At 43.8% G+C, this 25,718-nt stretch overlaps 1 protein-coding gene across 2 annotated transcripts in view; it reads left to right on the top strand.

The window, feature by feature from the left end:
* BCAS3 (BCAS3 microtubule associated cell migration factor) overlaps positions 1 to 25,718 on the top strand; it is a 2,570,631-nt gene that overhangs the window by 1,623,137 nt on the left and 921,776 nt on the right. For both annotated transcript variants that reach the window (XM_069226456.1, XM_069226455.1), the window contains one exon: positions 18,913 to 19,109. In XM_069226456.1, coding sequence (XP_069082557.1) covers positions 18,913 to 19,109 — 197 coding nt within the window. The remainder of the gene's footprint in view (positions 1 to 18,912; positions 19,110 to 25,718) is intronic.

Raw genomic sequence — 25,718 nt, 5'->3', positions numbered from 1 at the left:
CAGAATACATGCGTACCTAAAACGCCACCATATACATATAGCAATACTACAGGAAACACACATTACGCCCACAGAGGCTGTTCGGTTAGAGAAGCGCTGGATGGGCTCAATATACAGCGCTGGCGACTCTTCCTTCGCCAGAGGGGTGCTGGTCTGGATAGCGCCAGGTGTCCCTTACACAGTGCAACACAGCACAAAAGACAAGGAGGGCAGGTTTATACAACTAAAGGGCTTGTTGGATTGGGAGGAACTCGTGATAAATGGGCTATATGTACCGAACATCAAACAAGGTGAATTTTTACAAACCAAGACTTCACAATTAACCAATGATCTAACTTCATCATGCATATGGGGGGGGGACATGAACTGTGTCCCACACATAGATAAGGATAGATCACATCCCCCGCTAGTGGCCGCACCAACAATGAAAAACTCCCAAATGCTGGGCGCATGGATGGAAGAACGTCGACTGACCGACATATGGAGACACTTGCATCCACATGGAAATGTGTACTCCTATTATTCCCCAGTACACTTATTACATACCCGTATAGACCTCATCCTCACCTCACAGAATATAACGCATAAAGTAACGAGAGCGGAGTATTCCGCTAGGGTAATCTCAGACCACTGTCCACTCATAGTACAAATAAGATGGGGCAGACCTCGCTCATGCATTCCTACCTGGCGACTGCAAACGCAACTCTTACAAGACCCCCCTTTTAGGAAGGACATTGCTACACACATATCAACATATTTCACATCGAATGAAGGGACGGCCACCTCAAGAGCCATCGAATGGGATGCACATAAGACAGTCATAAGAGGGGTATGCATATCAACCACAGTGGGAGTGCGGCAAACACTGATGCGCGAACTCCGAGCATTAGAACAAGAAATTCAGTTAGCTGAGGGCGGGTTCGCTAAAGGTGCCATAACAGCGGCCTTGCTCACTAACATGCGCTCCAAATGGTCCGAGACAGACAGTCGCCTCAGACACTTCGACTATCGACATCACATGGCCCGTACACATGCGGAGGGTGACAGATCCGGTAAACTATTAGCGTGGCTTATAAAGAGCGAACACCGGAACGCCCCCATAGGCGCTATCCGCCTGGAATCAGGTCGGATAGTCAATACACAGGTAGAGATAAATAATGCTTTCAAAGAGTATTATAGCTTGTTGTACCAGGCACGGCCTCCACCTACTAATACCCAATTAAACGACTTCTTCAGCGATATAACCCTGAGCAGCCTGACAGCTGCTCAAACCATAGAGCTAGACAGCCCAATTGAGATAGCTGAAATCCAACGAGCATTGCTACAGTTGTCACACTGCAAAGCACCCGGCAGCGATGGCATACCCATAGAATACTACAGCACGTTCCAATCCCAGATTCTAGCCCCATATCTAGCAATGCTAAAGGAAGCGCTGGAACTGGGCCAGCTCCCTGAAACATGTCGTGAGGCTCTGATAGCAGTATTACCAAAGGCAGGCCGTGACCCTTTGGATGTTCGTTCATATAGGCCACTATCATTACTAAACACTGACTGCAAATTACTCGGCAAAATACTAGCTAACCGCCTGCTTCCTTATGTGTCAGAGCTGGTACATCGGGACCAGGCAGGCTTCATACCCGGTCGCAACACATTCGGCAACATCAGGAACTTACTGGGCCTTATGAGAAACTCCCCGGTAGAAGGCAGCCGCCAGGTGGCAGTATCATTGGACATAGAAAAAGCATTTGAATACGTTGGGCTGGCCTTTCTTAACAGAGACACTCAAGCGGATGGGGTTCGGGCAAGTATACATTGGTTGGGTGAGAACATTATACACTGACCCAAATGCTAGGTTTAAGACGGGCGACACGATCTCCGAAAAATTTAACATTAGTAGAGGCACCAGACAGGGATGCCCGCTTTCACCACTGTTATTCGCATTAGCTATTGAACCTCTAGCCGCTCGCCTTCGCATAATGGCCCCCACGTGGGGTGTCTTGGATGGCCAGTCGCACCAGATAGTATCCTTATATGCGGACGATGCGCTGATCTTCCTACGTGATCACTTGGGAGCCCTACCGGGCCTGCTGGAACTCCTAGAAAAATTTAGTTCGGTGGCCGGATTAACAGTGAACTGGACAAAATCCTGCATATTTCCTATGCGTCCGGTCCCCGAGGCACTGAGAACACCAACGGGTCCGGGAGGCTTGAAATGGTGCTACTCAACATTTAAATATCTAGGTGTAAATATATACCATGACAGTCAAGATCTCAGTGATGGTAACCTTGGCCAAGTGGTCAGATCAACGAGGGGCTCCTTGCCCTTCTGGAGCTCACTACCACTGTCTCCTATGGGCAGAGTAGCTATTGCAAAGATGATGGTATTGCCCCGACTACTCTATTATTTTATGGCATTACCCTTGATACTTCCGAGCTCCTTTTTTAAACTATTGAATAGCTTACTAACGGACCTAATATGGGGCAATGGCCGCAGACGCGTTGCGTTAACAAAAGTACTCCTACCGCTCAAACTGGGAGGACTGGGCGCCCCCAAATTTGAAGCGTACTACGCAGCTGCCCAAATACAATGGATATCCACATGGGTTGGAAACCCAACCGGGGCCGAAACTCAGAGGGTGTTGCTGGACCTCGAAGGCACAGAAATAATGCAATACCTCATGAATCGCACTGATCCAGTAAACACTAGCAATATGCTGCTGTACACTGCACACTGGGCTTGGGGCCGATATGCGTTGCAAAACGCAAAAGACCCGCAGTACTCACTGAGGATCCCACTGCTGGCCCAGCCGACATTAGCAAAAATAGCAGCCAAAGTGGGCCTGAACACATGGGGAAGCAGGGGCATACATACACTGGGAGACATCTACCAGGATGGGCAACTTCAAACCTATGAAGCACTAGCCGATAGGCACGCGCTCCGCCGGGGAGGTTTTATAGCTTATGGAGCTATTCGGCAGGTAATGAGAAAGTGCTGGAGAAAAGGCAACTCTGAACCGGATGTCTCCCCTTTGCTACACGAACTGATGGGATGCACAAACGCCCCATCTAGCATTTCAAATATATACAACATCCTCGCCACCCAGGCTGAACACAAACAGGAACATGCAAAAAATAAATGGGATCGCGTGCTACCGGAACCACTATCCCTTAACTCATGGGAACAAGCGATGAAAATGACTCGCGAGGTTTCACGCAACCCTCGCTTCCGATACACACAGTTTAATTATGTGCATCAGACCTATCTATCACCACACCGCATAACACTCATGTTTCCCCGATCACCGCAGACATGCCCCAGATGCGACACAGAAGAGGCCACATTCTACCACATGACATGGGAATGCCTCCCAATCAGGAACACATGGATAGAGATAATAACGTTGCTAGCTGAATGGACAAATACCACATTATCTCCCACTCCTGAGGTGTGCCTACTGGGCATAACACCTCATCCCAAGAAACGCAAACATACATATAAATGCATTGCCCTGGCGCTGGTGCTGTATAGACGCCTTATCGCCATGAAGTGGAAAGCCCCCGGCGCTCCCAGTGTTGCCCAGTGGCGTGAAGAGGTAATACGTTGGACCAAAGCAGAAACACAGACATTACAGAATCTACTGGATAAAGGTATATTAGTTAAAGGCCTAGAGGTGTGGAACTCGTTCTTGACAGCTGCAGAAAATAAAGACGATGAACGCCCTCCCTAAACAAATGTGTAAGGGATAATTGACATTACTGCAATGGCTGTAGTGAGGCGTTAGTGCGTGGGGCGATCTGGGAAAGCGGGGGAGGAGAAGGGGAAAAAAAAAAAAAAAAAAAAAAATAGATAAATAAATAAACAAATACATTTTTTTTTTTAAATAAAATAAAAAAGATCCAATATAAATTGCGACGCCCTTCGCGTGTGCCCCTGGGCGCATCGCTGGAGTCTTGGGGTGCGCTGGGGGGTACTGGGGCTGGGAGTCCTCGCACCCTGCTGGTCCCCTCCTGCTGCGGCCCGATGCCCGTGCGCGGCGCTCTATGGCTAACAATGGGCCGGTCCCCTGCGGTCCTGGGGTGGCTTGGTTAAGTGCTGACGCGGCGAAACCGCAGGGATGCTCGCGCAATTATAGTATACGGTTCGTGTTGGGCGCCTCTTGACCCCCCCCTCCCCCCGGCGGCTGGTTCCCCGACCTCCTGGGCCTTCCCCCTACCCCGCTGTTCGTCCCCTCCCCCCTCCCATCGGTGCGTGACCGCCGGAGCCGCCTCAGCTCCTTTCTAACTCTCTCTTCTCTATGTTTCTTGTTTCTTGAACAATCTCGCACATGTCGAATATACCTCGAGTGTGATCGCGCAACTCGCAAGGCCCAACCCGGATATTGGTGCAATCACACGGGACTTGCGATATGTCCATACGCAATAATTAGATGTATAATGTTCGATGATGCATAATGTAACTTCTTAAATTTCATCTAAATGTTGCCACTTGGCTGATAAAACAATAAAAACACATTTAAAAAAAAAAAAAAAAGGAAGGGGTGTTCCCTTTCTATTTACGACTCGCAGTGCAATGTAGGATTGTTTTGTGACCCTGAACGCGTTCGCAAAACAATCGCAGTTGGGTGCTAACCCATTCGCAAAAGGGACCCCTTCCCCGTTGTGAATGTCACTAAAAACATTTTTTCAGAGCAGGTAGTGGTCCTACGGACTACTGCCTGCTCTGAAAAAATGATACGAAAACGTTTCATTTTTTGTTTTTGTAATGCATCTCGTTTTCCTTTTAGGAAAAGCAGTCACAGACATGGTGGTCTGCTGACCGCAGCAGGCCACCATCCCTGTGAGGGCCTCCATTCTCAAGGGGGTCGCAATTTGCGACCCACCTCATGAATATTCATGAGGTGGAAATTTGCGACCCCCTTGCGAATTGCTAACAGTGTCATGGACACTGTTGTGCATAAGGTTTTGCGAGTCGCTCTGACTTGCAATTTGTGAGTCGCAAAACCAAACGTACGTATATGTGGCCCTTTATTCTTAATGGCAATGGCTTTGGCCCATATGGTCTGCAAATTGCAGGCCCCCTCTGTTGTTCTTTGCTTCTATATTTGATTTCTTTTTTTAAAGTCATGTCTGCCTTCTGTCTGGAGTTCAGTCTCTCTTCGGTCCTTTCCTCCTCCTCTTTGCATCAAGGAAGAGGAGAGTTTACATACACTGGGTCCCAAGCATCCTGTCTTTTACTACATCAACTGTGCAAGACAGGGCAGTGGATGATTAGCTCTTCATGGGCTTTGCTGGAGCCAAGAAAGGCGAGTTAGTTACTAGTCATGCAATTTTTTATGTTGTGTCACCCTGCGTTGCCAAGAAAGATCTTCTGTCTGGCATTCAAGCACACTCCAGAAGAGCCATGGAAGCCTCTGTTACTCTCAACAGCGGTGTCCCAGTGGCTGATATTTAGCAGGCAGGCACTAGGTCTTCCTTGCACAGCTTTGCAAAACGTTAGTCTCGCAGCGCAAGGAATGCAGTGGCAAATACTTTGTCAGAGCAATGTTGCATGACTTCTTTGCTTAACAGGCACTCAGGGCCAGACTTTGGAACCAAAAGCAGCCCTGGCAAATATGCTGAAACTAGCCCCACTCCCTTCTGTTCTCACTCTGAACTCTCTTTCCATCCACCCATTCTCTCTAGCTACAAGTCTTCTCTCTCAATTCGCCCTCTCGGATCGCTCTGCTCTCTCCTCTTCTTTCTCTGTCTCTCTTGAAGCTTTCTGTGTCTGCTGCGGTTAATCCTGGGCAGTGAGGGGGAAGGCTCCAATGACTCCAGGTCAATTTCTGATGGAGTATGAGGCCAGTCTGGGCCTGCTGGCACCACTCAGTCAATCGCAACTCTCAGAAGGCAATGCTTCTGGACTCATTCATAAACAATGGAATCTGCCACGGGATATACGCATCAGAATAAAAAGTTACTTCTCTGGTAACAATATTTTTTGCGGATACTATATTTTCCTCGCCGTTTTCCCTCCTCGCTGTTGGTTTAGTGCCAAGTATAATAAGCCGGGTTTGTGAATGTGCTTCTATTCTGTTGTCACTGTTGTAAGAATCTCTTTCAGCACTTGATGAGGTGCAGAACACAGAAGAAATTGACATACATCATGTATGATACACGGTTACATGCCGTCACATTATGGTTTTATGGCGGCGCTGGAGACGCATTGCTGAGGAAAAGGTTTTCCGGATCCAGTCTGGCACCGCTATTGTGGGGAAAGATAGTGTCCACTAGAAATAACGTTTCCCAATGTAAGCAGCTTTTTCTTCAGGGGCCGTTTAACAATCTGCGATGAGCACCACAAGCAAGCAGAGATGTCCTAAGCTGGACATCGGAACAACTGAAGCGACCCTCAGAAGGGCTGCCAGGGCATGTGCTGCGCGGGGCATCCGCGTTAGTCCGGGCGCAGCGCGCGTGCTTGTGGCGTCCGAGTGTGTTATCGACAAGCACGGAGTGAAAAAACCCTGTCCTTCACTTCAACTTTTCACTGGAGCAGTGGGTAATGCGTGCTGTCAGTGTGACGCGGAGACAATATGTTTGTCCCGCACACAACAGGAGAGTGAGTCGGACCAGCTGGCCCTGTCCGCAGCGAAACGGCGGAGGCATCTGTTTACCTCTCGGCTCTGTGGCGTCGATGATTTCAAGCTTAAAATATACAGAATGCTTTATCTGTGGCCTAATTTACATTGCCACACAGTGAAAAAACGTAACCTAACCCTGGAAATCTCTACAGGCTGTCTTGAGTCACCCAAAAGGATCTGCAAAAAGCCAGGCGCGGCCGCTGGAAGTCTGTTGCGTGCTTTCATCCTTCACGGCTCATAAAGGCCCTCTTAAAACAATGCTTAAAGCTTTTTGGGTTCGCGTTTTTTTTTTTGTTTGGTGGCAAACCAAAGTTGATGCGTGAATTTAGTTACTGTCTGGAAACTAATGCACTGGAAGAGCTTGGTGGAACCCAGCATCTGTATGTAATTAAAAAAACAAAAGATGTTTGGGAGCAGTCTGTCTGCAGGAATGCTTTCTTTTTTGGAAGCCAGTAGTCCCGCTGCCTTCTTTGTCAGAAAAGTTGTGTGCATTTTTTATTTTGAGGAGGGGTTTGTGAGCAGGCGAAGGGGCACTGTTAAATGTGTGGCTTCATGCTTTTTGTTTAAATATCGGTGTCATCGGCCCTGTATTAGCATGGTTTCACATGTTCCATCGTGACCTGTTGGGAGTATTCACCGGTATGGGCATACATAGTGTGGCTCATCTTTTCCTGGTTTCTTCTTCTTTGTTAGTAACAATTGACTATAAACACGTAACCCACTTTTCCGCTCGTTTGTTTTTTAAATGTGGCCTAGAAAAAGCTTCAGCTGTTTCACCAGCCCGATTTAACACACACACATACATATTTCAAGACAATACCCTTTCAGACCTAGAGTGCCACAAATTAGGTGAAAAATGAAGCAGGGAACTCTGGGTAGCTCCCAAGTTTAGGTAGAGAGCAGCTCCTTTATCTGAAGCACCCCACACTGAATCTTCTGACCTCAAACGCCTGTTTTTGTAGCAGTTTTGTAAGCACAGGACTCGTTAGTGTCATCCACGCAGAGCTGAAAAATGATAAAACCCTTTAAACACTGCAGGCACAGTATTACAGCTTTGGATAGGTAAACTACCATTCAATCCAAAATTAAGACATTCCCCACTGCTCTTCCTCTGGTCAAGCGATATAATTCTGGGGGGTTACTGCATCCCTTCTTTAAAGCTATGCAAGGTTGTCCGACTTTAGCTTGGTGAGATCAGGGAGCAGATGAGATTGACTGGTAGGAGTCAGGGCATCTACCGCCAGGTAGAATCCTGATATGGAAGATACACAGGTTTAAATCCTTTAGGAAATCGGGAAACTAAAGAGGTTCTGAGTAATTACCCTCTATTGATCTTTCAGGAAATCTTGTTAGAGTATCCGCTGGTGAAGGCATTTGTCCCTTTATCATGGAATGCCAAAGCCTTGGCCAGAGGAAGAGCAGTGGGGAATTTCTTAATTTTGGTATCTGTTAGTTGTAGGAAAGTGGGGACGTTGCAACCTTCCTGTGTCTGGGTTTTTGTGTGTTTCACTGATTTTTTTCAGCAATGTTGCAGGGTATAACCAAATGGTTTGTGTAAATATTTATGTCCTGCCAGGTAGCTGTTTGCCTGAGAAGGAATTGCAGAATTTAGCTAATGAGATGCAAAAGCTGTTCCTGAAGCTCTTTCTATTGCAGGAGGTGATTTTATTTGGAAATCTGCCTTTAAATTAGTTGATGATTCCCTATGGTTGGCCCTCAGTATCCCTCACTGAACATCCAAAGGGGGCGTGAAGGCCCTGCATTATTTAGTGCAGCAGAATTTGATAAATGAAAATGGAAGATGTAATGCTGGTATTTCAGCAGCTAGAATTTTCAAACATGGTAGTAGTTGTATGCCAACTGGTTATGTGTTTGTGCCAGTTTACCAATTCCATTAGAGAAAAAAATCTCAGAGTCCTTGATCTTGGTCCTAGTGATTATTTGCACTTATTTTGTAGTTTAAAGCCCCCTTTATGTCCTGTGTTAATCTAACTACGGTACAAGAGGTAGTTTACCATCAAATAATCTGGGCTATTATCACAGAAGACTCTATAGGTGATGACGGGATTGGTTGGTATAGTAGATTGACGAGGCAGTTAGTTGCCCACTTCAAACGGCCAAGTGTTGGCACAAAGCTGATCTGTGGCCTTTGAGAAGGGTAGAATGATTGGTTTGACGATGATTGTAGGGCAGAAAGAAGAATTTTGACTAAGTGTTTTCATTCTAAACTAAATCCAACCAATTAAAGTATTAGAGAAGCATTGGAGGCTGCAGAAATAGCATATCACAATATATGTGCTCTTAAAAAAAGGAAATTTTATAAAGCAAACTGGGACTTAAAGTTGAATTCTATAGCAGAGAAGAATAGTGAACATTTTTTGGCGTTTGGTTTACTCAGTTACTCAATCTTCTCCATCCTCCCTCGAGGCACAAATAAGTGTGGAGGATCAGTTTTATTTTTTTTATCCATTCTGTATACAGCTGTGGACACTTCGAAAATTCTTTGGTCCATTTGGCTAACCAACAATCTGATGTTGAGGTCATTGATGATAGTCATACTCTTGAGGTGCTGTCTGAAATTATCTGCAATATAAAATCTTCTAGGGCTGGTGGGCCGGATGGCCATCCTTCTATTATTTTTAGGAAGGAGCAGAAGAAATGAGGCTCTATTCTGAGTGGGTTTTTCAAGTAGGTTACACACCCAAGTATTCTCCCAGAATCATGGAAGGGGAGTCATAGTAAAACCCATTTATAAAAGAGGTAAAACAGACCAAACAGCTTACTATCACTTGATTTCACTTTTGGATATTACCTCCAAATTATTTGTCCAAACCTTATTAAAACATCTAGCCGCTCGGGCGTTGGATAGAGCTGCTTGAGCTTTTGATAGAGGATTAATCCCAATGGAAAAGAGAGGATTTAGGCTAAAATACTGAACAATGGACCACTGTTTCACCCTGTGGGATGTCGCACAGAGGTCAGTAGAGTCGGTAGGAGGTCTTTGCTGCTGCTTTGTTGACCTCCAGGCTGCATTCTACATGGTCAACAGAGGTACACTACAGCACATACTTCAACAGTGGCAAATATCTGAGGCCATGTTGGATCTCCCGGTAAACTTCACAGTAATAACTGGGCCCAAGTCGATCTTGATGGAGCAGGTAATATGTTGAGGAAAATCCAGGTAGAAAATGGCTTAAACCAGGGATGCGTTTAGCGCCGTTGTTGTTCAGTCTGTTCATAACCAACCTTTCCTAAGTTTTGGGGTTGACTCACAGTTTTTTGCCTAAAACTGGGGGAGGGCATGACAGTTGCCTTATGTATGCAGATGATTTGGTGGCCCTGGATTTTACGCCTATTGGCCTGCAACACAAATTAAATGTGCTAAGCTCCTATTGCCACAATAATAAATTAACAATTAACACTGAGAAGACAAAACCTCTGCTTTTTAGTAAGCGGAAAAGACCTTGTGGTTTCTGAACAATATGCAGTTAGAGCAGGTACAAGAGTACAAATATCTGAAGATGATTTTCTCAGATGCTCTGAGATGCGATATATATATTCCACCAGTCGCAGGTTTACATTGCTGTCTGAAGTAGGTAGTCTTAAGCGATTTGATCATAAATATGGTAGTTATTCCTTCGAGCCACTAAGTAAAGTCATTTTGGTTAAGGTAATTGCTCAGGCCCTATATGGAGCAGAGGCGTTGGCTATGGACAGATGGGCTGCATGGGAAGAACTCGAGGGTACCATTGTGAAATCTAAACTTGATTTACCAAAAAATGCTATGGGTCTCATTACGAGTTTGGTGGTCAGTGGAACGCAAACTCACGTTGCCGGTCGAACCCCCAGATTATGATCCAGAACGGCCAGAAGAATGCCACCTCCAAAGGGATCAGGGATCCCATCGGTTTGGGGGTGGTTGAAATCGTGGTCAGCCCTAGGGGTCACGAGTTCAGCACCGCCATGCTTATCACAACTTCACTTTCAGCCAGCCTTTTCATGGCGGGGTCCCTGCTATGAAAATGCTGGCAGAAAGCCAGTGCTGGGGGCCACAGAGGGGCCCCTGCACTGCCTACAACCATGATGCAGGCAGTTCAGGGCCCCCCTCGCCAGCACCCTCAGAATGACAGTGTGCATTCTAAGGGTGCTTGTGTGGGGCGGCATTGGCCTCGGCTCCCCCAGGGAGCCGCGGTCAATGCCCCTCACTCCTTCCACCGGGCAGACCGGCGGAAATGTTGTAATGTGATGTTTACACCAGTCAGCCCATGGAAACATCGCAGTACGACGGGGGTGCCACCGAGATGGTAATCAAGCCCTATGATCCAAGCAATCAGGCTGGAGTTGCATTCAGTAGCATGGAGTGGTGCGGCACATGCAAGGGCTGTATGATTTTATTTTATGACCATTAATGGATCCCCAGTTGAAAAACGTTTGGCTTTAATTTTTCCAGAGGTTCTGTTAACTTTTTCTGACAAGAGGAACCCGGTTAAGGTAATTATGAAGCAATTGGGTGTGTCATGTATGTATGGAGTTCGGAGTAAAGAGAAAAAAATGAGTCAACTTAAGAGCACCCTTAGACGCTGTGCAGAGGAAGCTACCTGGAGAGAGGATTTCCAGTATTTGGGGAATAAGAGATCAGTTGCGCCTTTATTGTTTTCCCAGGGGGCTCAGACCTTTTTCCATACCTATATAGAATTCCAGATAGGGCCTTATACAGTGAAATCTTGCATCTGAAGGTGGTGATAGATCCAGGGATAGAATCCAGATGCCCAGGCTAAAGGCACAGATTGAAAAGAAACATGGACAATGTCCATGGAAGAGGGGTAAAGGGTACTCAGTCCTCCATTTATTGGTGGACTCTGTGGGTTGTGTCATCAGGATGTGGCAATTGCTGTAGGTAAGTTCTTGCGCAAAACTGTATCTTATGCCAGGCTCTCTCCAGCAAATGATGCTCCAAACTGGACCCCCAGAGTTTTACATGACAGGTGTAACTGGGAAAAATCATGATACGGTGGGACTGAAATGTGAGTTCTCCCTGTTTGCATGTTGCTCAAAGAATCAATCAATGTCTTTATAGTTCATCATTTTTGCAGTTAGGGGAAGTACAGGGACCCCAGGAGAGGATTTCTGTGCCAAGGACCTATGTACTGTCTCAATGATGAAACAAGCAGAGTAAAGTGCCTATGTGGGGTTTTCCATATCTTCTGTGAAGCCAAAAAAGTGTGGGTTTCACCGTCTTGCCCTGTACTCGGCATCTTCCACACAGTTTTCTAAGGATCTCAATGATGGAGAGAGCTGAGAAACTGTAGACGTAGGTCTTGGCGCAACAAGGAGTCCTCAACTCAGACCTCTCCAATCTTCAGTTTGAGCACAGTGCAAAAAGTTTGAATTGCTAGGAGTATAAGCCCCTATGTTGTACGAGGTGGAGCGGGCCTCTTTCCTTCTTATTTGCATGTTCCACACAACTGATGCTGTAGCCTGTAGAAAAAAGAATCTCTAAGATGTGGGGGTGAACCATGTTTCTGTGAGGAAGAGGGCGTCGAGCTTCTGATAGGTCATGAGGTCTGTGATGTCTGATGTGTGGAGTACTGCAGACTGGGCATTAATGAGCATGAGTTTGAATATGTGTTCTCTAGTTTGAGGGTGTGTGGTAGGTGGTGTGATTACTGAGGTTGAGTATATGTATTGCATGAAAGTTATGTGAGTGTCTGGGTTCCCTACATTTGGGTGTAATGGTGGGGATTGTCAGTATTGGGTACTAAGTGAGGTTGGTGATTATACTCTTACCTTGAAAGTTTCGCAGGGGATCCGGCACAACGTCAGTGCACACCATAACATGCCCACAGGTATAGTGCCCTTGTCTGTATTTACCCTTTGCTGAGGACGCCCGGGCAATGGGATACCTTAAAGAGTTGACTGAAGTAGAGAGCAAGCAGGAAATATCACTTCCTGTGCAGATGAAAAAGGGGAAGTCCACTGATGTCACTTCCTATGCAGGTGGATGAGGAAAAATCCAGTTATGGTACTTCCTGTGCATAAGGATGATGGAAAATGAATTGGTGTCACTTCTGTGCAGATGAATGATGGGAAATTAAATCCTTCCACTTGCCTTATTTCAAAGACAGTTTTGGCAGAAAGCCAATGATGTCACTTCCTGTGTAGGTATATGATGGGAAATTAAGTCCTCCTACTTGCCTTCTTTTAAAGACAGTTTTGGTGGGAAGCCAGTGATGTCACTTCCTGTGTAGATGGATGATGGACAATGCAGTGGTGCCACGTCCTGTGCAAGTGGATGGTAGAAAATACAGAGATTTCACTTTCTGTGCAAATGAATGATAGTGCTGAATTAACATCCTGCACCAGGGCACTCGCAGTGTATGCCACATGTATATGTTTGCAAAAACTATGCCAAACAGCCTTATTAGATGTGCATCTGTAAGATTGGTGACGTCTACTTCTGTGATCTTTATTATTTTGAACTTGTTTATCTGTTCAAATTTGGTACATCGGTTTGGGAATGGAAATGTAATTTCAGCTCTGATACCTCAATATTTATTCAGAATTCTTAAATCGTGCAAGTCCTTTAATCTGCATGAATTGTGTAAAGGGTACTGCAGTTTGTATTGCCAAAGTGCCGAGTGCACAACAGGAAAGGTTGAAATGTAGCTCACTGTAGTCTTCCACCATTGATTTAACATATAACTTTCATACATTTAGAGGTTCAGATGTGCATTCTAATCAGCTATCTGCCAGTAGTTTATGTGCATTAATCAGGGATCTTCAAATTCACATGATGACTTTAAGATAAAGTTTGAGTTTTCTAAATATAACTCCAAACATCTCAATTCATTTATAAGGATTATTTTATTTTGATCAACCGCACTTCTTTCCTCCAAAAATTATATGCATTATAATCACAAGCAAAATGCAAAATTGCATTTAGCAGTTCTTTTGACAATGCTCCCGTGTCATTATATTCCCAGACCACTTTTCCGTATTAGCATCTAATCCAACCTGTGAATTGCGATCGAGGGTCCCAGACCCAAGCTATTATATATAATACTCTCAGCTTCCATAAACTAATCCATAATTACATACCATGAGTCAACCGTGGGGACGAGTGAATTGCCCCGTTTTTGTGTGTTGTTACTCCAGGTAACCGCCTGACCCATATTTGCCATTCCTTTCTGAAACCGTGTTATTCCGTGATGAATTTGGGGTTTGTTGGTTTGAGAAGTATTGTTTCATGTTCTGCGCTGTGACTTCCTGGGTCTACTGACCTACCATTATAGTTCAAGATTTTTATAGGTGGATCATGCAGGAGTTAGAAGTGTACAGATGAATATTTACATTTAAAGACGTGTTCCTGAATTTTTTTTAATACAGAGCTTGACTTCTGGTATGATGAGATAATATGTGCCTTCTTGTTCTTTGGGAGTGATATATAAGTGTATCATTCCTAGAACTAATTCTGGAATTAAGACTCTGAAAATACAATACAAAAAAACAACTTGTTATTAATATAGCACTTCATAGAACTCTTGTGCTTCTTCTAAGCGCTTTGATTAACAGACATTACTGGTACCCAGTTTTATGGTACTCAAGTTACCAACCTCAGAAGGATGTACGGCTCAGTCAGGGGTGTAGCTATTAATAGTGCAGCAGGTGCAGTGCACTGGGGCTGAGGGTTTGGGGGCCCAAACAGTCACAATTATAGCTGTTTCTTAATACCAAATCAAAGGGCGGATGCACAGGACTAACCAGAAAATTAAAATAACCCCTTTCCCCTACCAACTTTGAACCAAACCTTTGATTGCACCAAGCAAGAGAAGCATGTGAGCCTTCCCTTCCCTAGAAGAGCACCCTTGTGTCTTCTATCTAAACATCTATCCATTCATCCTTTCATCCTTCCATCCACCCATTGATATCCACCACTTACATTCTATCATACTTTCATTATTTCATGCATCATTCACTCTTTCACCATTCTCTCTATCCATTGGATATTCCACCCAACCATCCATCCATTCACACATCCATCATCTATGCAAGCATATATCCATCCAACCCATACATCCTTCATTTGATTTATTCATCTGTTAATAAAGCCTTTTATCTCTCAATTGATCTTTTTGTCCAGTCATCCACCCACCATCTCAGATTTCCATTTACTCTGCCTTTCCTCCATCCTCTCAGTTTTTCCATTTGCTTTCTCACCCATCCTCTCAGATTTCCATGTATTCTGCCATCCTTTCATGCAACCATCCATCCTCTCAGATTTCCATTTATTCTGACAATCTTTCACTTCCCCCATCCACCCATCCTCTCACCCACTCATCCATCCATTCTTTCACCGAACCATGCATTCAACTACTCATCCATCCATCCTTTCACTCACTCTCCCATGCTTTCAGCCACCCATTAACCCAATCATCCATCTATCTTTGCCCTTTTTTTATCAACCCATATTTTGTTCTTCTTTCCCTATTGCATAAATTATGAGTGTTTGTCTGCCACGTTGCATACAGAAGAGGCCAATAAAGAACTCCACCCCTGCCAGGGCTGCTAAAGCGGGGGTTTGACGATGCCCCTGAGTGGGGGCATTTTACTTGCTTGTGTTAGATAGATTCCATCGTGCCCTTGCTGCTCTGCGGAGTCTGCCACGTGATTCAAGCTTGTGAACTTTTGGTCACTGAATGCCATTTAGGCCATTTTGCAAGCGTTTGCATAGTACATCCAGAAACAGCTTATGTTTCCATTGAATCTTAAGCACAAATCCTAAAATGAACCTTTCTTTACACAGTGGTTAATATAAATGACAGTTTTGTGAATGTATGCCAAGCACTTAATATTAAACCGGGTGAAATGTTTTAGGCTTTGAAGATCCATATTGGTGTTGTTCTTAAATATATTAGGTATACGCGTTCCAGAAAACCAGCGAGTAACAAGTTGGCATATTTATTTGAGGAAAGCAGAGTAGAAAAATGGGAATTTTCAAAGAGGAAAATTGTGATGCAATGTTTTGGCATTTCAAAAAACCTATAAATATTTGAATTGAAAGAAATGCCAGCAGGGCTCAAAACAAATGTTAAAAACATTTTTTTTTTTGCTGAAAAGCTAATTTTGAAGTAAGGGGTTCCTACAATATTGACACAATGAGGTGTGAGGATTCTGTACTTGGCTGTCAGTAACCTTCCTGAAGCTGTTATGGACAGACAGAGGGGCAGGCCTAGCCTAGACACTTCCTCCCATTGACCAACAGAACTGCAGCCTTATCCTTCACCCCTGATGTCTGCCAAATAGCAGTGCTCAGGAAGAACTAATCAGCTGCCCTTACTTGCAGGGGTCATGAAATTGGTAAAAGTAGCGCCATACTTCCTTCTCGCTTCATTGTCTCAGCCTCCACCCTCATGCCACAGGGATGCAGGCAAGACACTTCGACTGTCTGGGGAGCTATTCTCACCCCTATCTTGTGCCATGCAACATCATTTGCTGCAGCATTTGCAGAACCTCCTTTTCGATTTTTGCGTTATTTACTCTATTCATTCTCTCACATTGCTATAATCATGAGGTTACTGCTGCGTTTAAGTGCCCCCTAAATTTCTCAATATTTCCCTTACATATGGGCTCAGCCTCAATTTTGTGCTTCCAACCCTTGAGCTGATCAACTGTTCTTACTAAAGAGGTGGTCTAGCTTTATGTAGCCTTCCAGGGGTAGAATGTTAACCTGATTCTAGTGCTTATCAAAACTATCTAATACAGCACTATCTCCCATGCAGATAATTTTGTTTCTGTCTGCAGTGTTGCATCTTATAATTGAATGCAATTAAAAAAGTCTCCTCTGTATTCCAGGATAATTGTCCTTTCCTTAAAAAATTGCAATTGTTGCCTCTTCTGTTCTTTCAAATGACTCTTTGCTTCCTTTCCGTCCTCTGCATGCCTCCTCTCTCTTAGTACAGCTTACTCTAAGTCACATGCATGTTTACCTTAATCCGTAGTATTGTATTTCTGCAAATTGCCCACCCTCAGTATTCAAAGAATACAACCTATTCTTTAAAAGTCATAGCCCTGCAACCTAGCAATAACTAGTCTCCCAATGCTCATCTGTCAATACTGCCAACCATTCGCATGCATTGACATGCCCCCCCTCCCCTACTAAAGATCACACCAAAATCCTATTAATAAATAAAATTGCATCTTATAACATGATAGCTACACCTTGTGGTCATCATGCGTGAAATGGAAACACTTCCCACATGGGATCAAAACAAAGTCAACATACTTCCAGCCACACACCCTGCATGGTGTGCCATGCTATGTATGTAGACGAGCACTTCGGCACTATACATAGGGGTAGTAAGTGGTGTGGATAGTAAGTGCTATATAAATGTTGCAGTACAAAGAGTACAATATTAGATTGAACACAGTACCCCTTCATGCAAAGCCTGTGATTGACCGACAACTTGAAATAACATACGGACCTCATTTGCTGCTTTTACAGTGCAGTACTGGCCGAGGTTGAACGTAAAAGACTTGAACAATTCTCTTACAGGTATCCAGACTGGCTATTGGTGTAATTAAAGTAATCGGAGTTCTAAACGCTCCACATCCATTACCAGGACCGATTCATGCATCTGTTATGTAGCTATTCAACACTAAACACCATTGGAGTTGTCAGCATTTTTGATGATGGTTAATGTTAGTTCTTGGAAACGATTTGTGCATTTGTACACTTTTTAATATAGCAATCGTATTTTAAAAAGAAAAATCCATGTCTTCATATGTTTTTCGCTCATTTTTAAGTTGCAAGTGAGAAGGGAAACGTGTTTTCATCAGTGGCGCTGAAACTATGTCAGAGTGGGGGTGCGGCCATTAATGTTATGTCCCTGAAGTCATAGGGGCTGTGACAAATCCAAGCATCATGCCAAAAAACAAGTGTAAAAAATGTGCCATTTCATTCAGCAGGGGAGTGGCTAGGTTGTGGTATGTAGCTGATAGTGCGCTACCTCATCAGTGCTCCAAAATGCACTATCATTCTCAGTTTTCAGACAGCACGTTTTCTGTTGAAATGGCCACTAAATTTGCATAGATATGCAGTTTTACTGGTAAAACTATATAGCACAAAAATGATAGTGTGTTGTAATCGGGTTTCAATGAATATTTATCATTTGCGCATCACCAAGTAAAGTGGCTTGATATGTTTTAATCCCATCACTCTTTAGAATTAGAAAAAAGTGTTTCTTTTGTGCTTTCCTTATTGCTGATATGATTTCCAATCCTTTCCTGCACCCTAGCAGGACTGTTAAATAGGTCACTTTGTAGTCGGACTCCTGTTTGGCCTAAGCAGTAACTTGTCAGACAACATAGCCTAACATTTTATCTGTCTGAAATGAGACAAGACAACACAATTTAAAGGCACATTTATTGCTCATTAACCTCCAGAACTCCAGCATGATTATTTCTGGGGTGCTGCAGCACCCCTACTTTCAGCACCAGTGGTTTTCGTGCCTATATTTAGCTGCAAACCAATTGGACTTACACTAGTGCTGCCTTTTCAGATTCTTAACATGTGTCCCCATTTTAATAGTTTAGCAATGGTTACTTTTTCAAACGTAAACGTGATTGACAGGTATGTTTTTGTTAATATCTTATGGCTCATAAGACCCTGAGGGTAGGGAAATCTTATGGGGCCTTTGTAAATGAGTCTTGCAGGAAAGCTTACAAGATGCATTTTTAATTATAATAATTTCTTTGCGCTGTCTAAACAAACAGCGTTATCCAATCTTAAAAACATATGGTCACTTTTATCACCTGATGGCATCAATTGGAAATGTATGATCAAAAACTACAAAGTCTGGCAGTCAGTGAAATCATTTTTATGGTGAAATAAAGACACAAGATGTGCCTGGGTATGTTTGAAAAAGTTACTTATGATTTATTGCAAACGTGTACATGTGTCAATGGGTTAGGGGTGGAGGACGCAAGGATTAAATACAGGATAACATTCTACTCGACGAGTCGTCACGCCAGGCTTTCTAAGCTACTTTACATTACTTGCACTTTAAAGTCAGGAGCATGAGAGACTATTTTTTCATGTGTTTTCCTACACTGAGTAGCTTATGGGACATTGGCAGAGGTATGTGTTTCTTACATACATTAAACTAAATAACCAAACTAACATTTCATTGTCAATTACCCAGACTGTGGGTGTTTTGCTTACCCTGTTGTGTTATGACATTAGACAATTTTCAAACTTTCATGTTTCATGTAGTTGCTTGTTTCTTGATTCTAGGTTGAAATAGTGACACACACTGGTCCTCACCGACGACTGTGGATGGGCCCTCAATTTCAGTTCAAGACCATCCACCCTTCGGGGCAGACAACAGTGATTTCATCCAGCTCTTCGGTACTGCAGTCGCATGGCCCCAGCGACACTCCCCAGCCTCTTCTCGAATTTGACACGGATGACCTTGATCTCAACAGTCTTAGGTAATGTACTGATAAGTCAATTAAGTTGATCACCATTTGAAAATGGACTTTAAGGGGCCATAGTTATGTACATGTTTTTCCTGGAGCACGGAGCAGGGGTAGGTGTGTACCGCCACGTGGACCATGTGCAGGCAGATATTCAGACCAGCATGGACCACTGATGCCTGTTGCTATCCCAATGGGGCCCATCCTTTAATATAGGGAGGGTACCTGAGAGATGACTTAATAACCAGCTAATTGTAATACGAGGATTAGGTAGGTTTGGTCCTGACGAATCGCACCGATCATTTTTGACTTTAGATGCAAGAAACATGTTGACCTTTTTTGAGGCAGTATAGGGATTTCTGTACTGACACTCTACACACTCTCTGATTTTAGGGACTGTAGACAGCATACCATATATTTTTGATAGAGGGTTGATTAGACATTACAACTAATCTTTTCTTCTGTAACATTGTTTGTAACCATGACAAGGGTCTGATTCTGATTAAGTATGAGTTTTGAGGACCTTTAGTCATTTTTATTTTCACTTTCATACATTCTTCTGTACAAATCCCACTTTCTAGCATTCAACAACCGGCATTTTCTATACTCAAAAGATCTCTGGCAAAGAGCCCCCTTGAGGGGCCTGTCAGGCATTGCAGTGCCGGCCTGACGAGGAGCAAAAGCCCAATGATGAAGCATGTCACCAATTGGTGAGTGAGGGCTCTTGTTCCAACTAGAGTTGTCTCACGGGCACCTTTCTTCACTCCCTTCTGTTTGGAACTGTGTACCTTCATTTTTGGTTAAGTCAAGTAAACATGACCATTGTCCATATTTTGTATTACAGCAGATCCTCTTGTTTTATTCGCATATGTTTTTGAAGTTTCAGGAAATCCAAACAGCCAACACGTGTTTCGTCTTGCAAACTGTATTCGCATTGACGTTCTCAGGGCTGCCAACCCAATTGACTCTAATTAAAGACTTAACCCCAATTAGCACTAGCAAACTAAATATAACCCATCACAATAACAAAATAACAATATACATGTTAATATTAACTAATACATAGAAAATAGTGACATTCATATATTGAAATTAAAACAATTGGTAACTTAAAGCCTGAAATTAACCAAATCTCATATAATGGTGGGCAAAGGACAAGAATCATTCTTGAGATAAATATATTAAATAAGCACCAATCAGTGTGGAGAGATATCCCCAAGCGTGCCGCATTCATATGAATGAAGTGCACAATCTCGTCAACCAATATCCAATTAGAAAGTAAAGTCCATTAAAGTGAACCCCAAAGAGAACTTAGAACTTGTCATAGAAGAAAAAATTCACCAAAGTAGATGTTTAGAGAAATTAATTGTACCTGAAATCTGCTACTTGCCTTCACATATCTATAAGGCTATTTGTAACCATATTCTGAAACAAAGTCCCAAATAATTCTATTCTAAAAAGGATCACAGATACACAAAAGCAGCTTGACATCAGGACAACTAAATCCTCACAAACACGATATACCACTTACTAGTCATACAAAACAGAATAAAATTAAAATCGGAAATCGCCCGTTATACGCAAAAATATTTCAATATATAATTGATTAGAAATTAACACAAAATTAAGCCCGTTGTATGCTAGCAAAATTATAAACTCAAAAATCAACTACAAGCTGATATTCACCTGAATATATTTAAATCGTACAATAACCCGTAGTAAAAACGAGTAACTATCAATTGACAAAGGGGCAAACTAAACCTCTAAAATACAAGCACCTCATATAATTCATATCGTGAACCCCATTTAGGGTAATGTTATCAGTGCTATACAGCACTCATGCAACAACTATATACCAAAATAAAACTTACTGTTATAAAAACAGTAATTATGCGATAGCACTTCCACACGGCGTGTACGCCAATAATTTGTGTAACCGACTCCATGTTAGACTCATCCTAAATACCGACGGCCTAAACCTGGATAAAGGACTAAAGCAGCTGTCAGTGGGCGCCATCTTGGGAGCATGAAAATAACAGACAAATGAACAGATAGTACCGATGTCCTTGTAGAAGAGTACAGTGCATTGACAATCAGTCCCAATGCCCTGGTTTCAAAAATACAAAGCACATTAATTCAAAAAGTATACAGCCATAATTAAAGAAATTTCCTACAAGAAATGAATGGCTCCTAATCACACGCAAAATGTATCCTAAACATGGATGAAGTACTAGAGCGGTTGCCGGTGGTCGCCATCTTTAGAAGTATAAAAATGACAAACAAATGAACAATTAGTGCCGATGTGTTTGTAGAAAGGTACAGCGCATTGACAATTGATGCCAATACCCTGGATTTAAAGATTCAAAACAAATTCATTCAAAACATGTACAACCATCAATTAAAGAAATTTCTTACAAAAAAATAAATGACTCCTAATCATACGCAAAATGTGTTGAAAAAGTAATTAGAAAAAAACAACATTAGATCAACAATTATCAACGAAACCCAAATATGGAAATCATACAATTAATATGTTCATACTAAGCACTTCCCAAAGATGAAAATCAGCACCTTCGGGAACACCTCCCTTCCCCCAAAAATGTTTTCGAAAATAAAACATTGTTGAAACAGATTATATATACTCAACCATAAGAAATCTACCAACACTTAGAGAGGTAACCATTTCCAATCATAACAATAATATACAGAGAATAAAGTTGGTAAGTATACTTTCATGTTTGTGATTATTCAATTAAAAAGAATTCCAATTCATGGTTGGTGTTCAAACCCTCCTCTACTGCTCGCAATCTCAAAATCCAAATACATTTCCTTTTCCTAAGGTGTAATTCTCTATTACCCCCACGTGGGTCTTTGTGGACATACTCCAAACCAAAAAACTCAAAACTTTTAACAAATCCCTGCTTTGGACATTGTCTCATGTGCACTACAATAGGGTAGCGAATATCATCCTGTCTCAAGGGCCTATAGTGTTTGTAAGGAAATGCCTCCTTGGCATGGTTGCCCCCTGACTTTTTGCCTTTGCTGATGCTATGTTTACAATTGAAAGTGTGCTGAGGCCTGCTAACCAGGCCCCAGCACCAGTGTTCTTTCCCTAACCTGTACTTTTGTATCCACAATTGGCAGACCCTGGCATCCAGATAAGTCCCTTGTAACTGGTACTTCTAGTACCAAGGGCCCTGATGCCAAGGAAGGTCTCTAAGGGCTGCAGCATGTCTTGTGCCACCCTGGAGACCTCTCACTCAGCACAGACACACTGCTTGCCAGCTTGTGTGTGCTAGTGAGGACAAAACGAGTAAGTCGACATGGCACTCCCCTCAGGGTGCCATGCCAGCCTCTCACTGCCTATGCAGTATAGGTAAGACACCCCTCTAGCAGGCCTTACAGCCCTAAGGCAGGGTGCACTATACCATAGGTGAGGGTACCAGTGCATGAGCATGGTACCCCTACAGTGTCTAAGCAAAACCTTAGACATTGTAAGTGCAGGGTAGCCATAAGAGTATATGGTCTGGGAGTCTGTCAAACACGAACTCCACAGCACCATAATGGCTACACTGAAAACTGGGAAGTTTGGTATCAAACTTCTCAGCACAATAAATGCACACTGATGCCAGTGTACATTTTATTGCAAAATACACCCCAGAGGGCACCTTAGAGGTGCCCCCTGAAACTTAACCGACTGTCTGTGTAGGCTGACTAGTTCCAGCAGCCTGCCACACCAGAGACATGTTGCTGGCCCCATGGGGAGAGTGCCTTTGTCACTCTGAGGCCAGTAACAAAGCCTGCACTGGGTGGAGATGCTAACACCTCCCCCAGGCAGGAGCTGTGACACCTGGCGGTGAGCCTCAAAGGCTCACCCCTTTGTCACAGCCCAGCAGGGCACTCCAGCTTAGTGGAGTTGCCCGCCCCCTCCGGCCACGGCCCCCACTTTTGGCGGCAAGGCTGGAGGGAACAAAGAAAGCAACAAGGAGGAGTCACTGGCCAGTCAGGACAGCCCCTAAGGTGTCCTGAGCTGAGGTGACTCTGACTTTTAGAAATCCTCCATCTTGCAGATGGAGGATTCCCCCAATAGGGTTAGGATTGTGACCCCCTCCCCTTGGGAGGAGGCACAAAGAGGGTGTACCCACCCTCAGGGCTAGTAGCCATTGGCTACTAACCCCCCAGACCTAAACACGCCCTTAAATTTAGTATTTAAGGGCTACCCTGAACCCTAGAAAATTAGATTCCTGCAACTACAAGAAGAAGGACTGCCTAGCTGAAAACCCCTGCAGAGGAAGACCAGAAGACGACAACTGCCTTGGCTCCAGAAACTCACCGGCCTGTCTCCTGCCTTCCAAAGATCCTGCTCCAGCGACGCCTTCCAAAGGGACCAGCGACCTCGACATCCTCTGAGGACTGCCCCTGCTTCGAAAAGACAAGAAACTCCCGAGGACAGCGGACCTGCTCCAAGAAAAGCTGCAACTTTGTTTCCAGCAGCTTTAAAGAACCCTGCAAGTTCCCCGCAAGAAGCGTGAGACTTGCAACACTGCACCCGGCGACCCCGACTCGGCTGGTGGCGATCCAACACCTCAGGAGGGACCCCAGGACTACTCTAAGACTGTGAGTACAAAAACCTGTCCCCCCTGAGCCCCCACAGCGCCGCCTGCAGAGGGAATCCCGAGGCTTCCCCTGACCGCGACTCTTTGAATCCTAAGTCCCGACACCTGGGAGAGACCCTGCACCCGCAGCCCCCAGGACCTGAAGGACCGGACTTTCACTGGAGGAGTGACCCCCAGGAGTCCCTCTCCCTTGACCAAGTGGAGGTTTCCCCGAGGAACCCCCCCCTTGCCTGCCTGCAGCGCTGAAGAGATCCCAAGATCTCCCATTGACTTCCATTACAAACCCGACGCTTGTTTCTACACTGCACCCGGCCGCCCCCGCGCTGCTGAGGGTGAAATTTCTGTGTGGACTTGTGTCCCCCCCGGTGCCCTACAAAACCCCCCTGGTCTGCCCTCCGAAGGCGCGGGTACTTACCTGCAAGCAGACCGGAACCGGGGCACCCCCTTCTCTCCATTCTAGCCTATGTGTTTTGGGCACCGCTTTGAACTCTGCACCTGACCGGCCCTGAGCTGCTGGTGTGGTGACTTTCGGGTTGCTCTGAACCCCCAACGGTGGGCTACCTTGGACCAAGAACTGAACCCTGAAGTGTCTTACTTACCTGGTAAAACTAACAAAAACTTACCTCCCCCAGGAACTGTGAAAATTGCACTAAGTGTCCACTTTTAAAACAGCTATTTATCAATAACTTGAAAAGTATACATGCAATTTTTAAAGTACTTACCTGCAATACCTTTCGAATGAGATATTACATGTAGAAATTGAACCTGTGGTTCTTAAAATAAACTAAGAAAAGATATTTTTCTATACAAAAACCTATTGGCTGGATTTGTCTCTGAGTGTGTGTACCTCATTTATTGTCTATGTGTATGTACAACAAATGCTTAACACTACTCCTTGGATAAGCCTACTGCTCGACCACACTACCACAAAATAGAGCATTAGTATTATCTCTTTTTGCCACTATCTTACCTCTAAGGGGAACCCTTGGACTCTGTGCATACTATTCCTTACTTTGAAATAGTGCATACAGAGCCAACTTCCTACAGTGTTCACTTATCCTTACTCTCAATGGTCTGATTGTACTCCCTACATATATAAGTTCACATTTGCATACAATAACATAGATTACAAAATTACTGTTGCATGTAATGTTCAAAAGTATACGAAACTCTTCACCAATCTTATTGGTAAATGTACAAACACCATTACAGGCCCATTTGCACATCCCACAGTGACCACATTTGTAAAAACCTTTCATGCGGGTTGTTAGCCAATTATCACCAGGTTTCTTAGTAGGATAGCTAGGACATAAGATGTTTTTCAAGTTCCTAACTCTGCGATAAGTAAATGCGGAGTGTCTGAGATAAACTTCCTCAGACTATCATCTGCTCGTAACACGTTCCAATGTTTATACATGCATCTACGTAACAGATCCGATGTCTGTGTATAATTCACAATGCAACGAATCTCTTCACCTCTGTGTTTATGTTGATAACTCAGAGTATCCTTCCTAGATATCTTCATCATTTTATTCCGAGCTCGTTCTAAGATACGTGGCTGATATGCACGTTGTCTAAAATGTGTTTCCACGTCCATAATACATTGTTGGAAGTCTGAATCATTACTGCAATTGCATCTAGCCCGCATTTAGATGCACTCCATAGGGAATCGCCTCAACTTGATATCTCAGCTGTGCACTAGTTGCATGTAAAAAAGAATTGCATGCTGTGCTCTTACGAAATAATCTGCTCTCAATCCCCTCATCTTTTATGTACAACTCAACATCCAAAAATGAGATGTTAGTTGTACTGTGTTCACAGGTAAATCTAATATTCAACTCATTTGAATTTAGGTATTCACAAAAACTGTTTACATCCTGTATACTGCCAGTCCAAATCATCAAGCAATCATCAATATACCTACCCCAGTATAGGATATTGGTGTTCCATTCTTTACCCCTTGCACCCCAAATTATTTCCTGTTCAAAGTAACCCATAAACAAATTTG

This window comes from Pleurodeles waltl, chromosome 3_1, assembly GCF_031143425.1.
Source record: "Pleurodeles waltl isolate 20211129_DDA chromosome 3_1, aPleWal1.hap1.20221129, whole genome shotgun sequence".
Classification (NCBI taxonomy): Eukaryota; Metazoa; Chordata; class Amphibia; order Caudata; family Salamandridae; genus Pleurodeles; species Pleurodeles waltl.
This window is presented reverse-complemented; position numbering and strand designations above follow the sequence as displayed.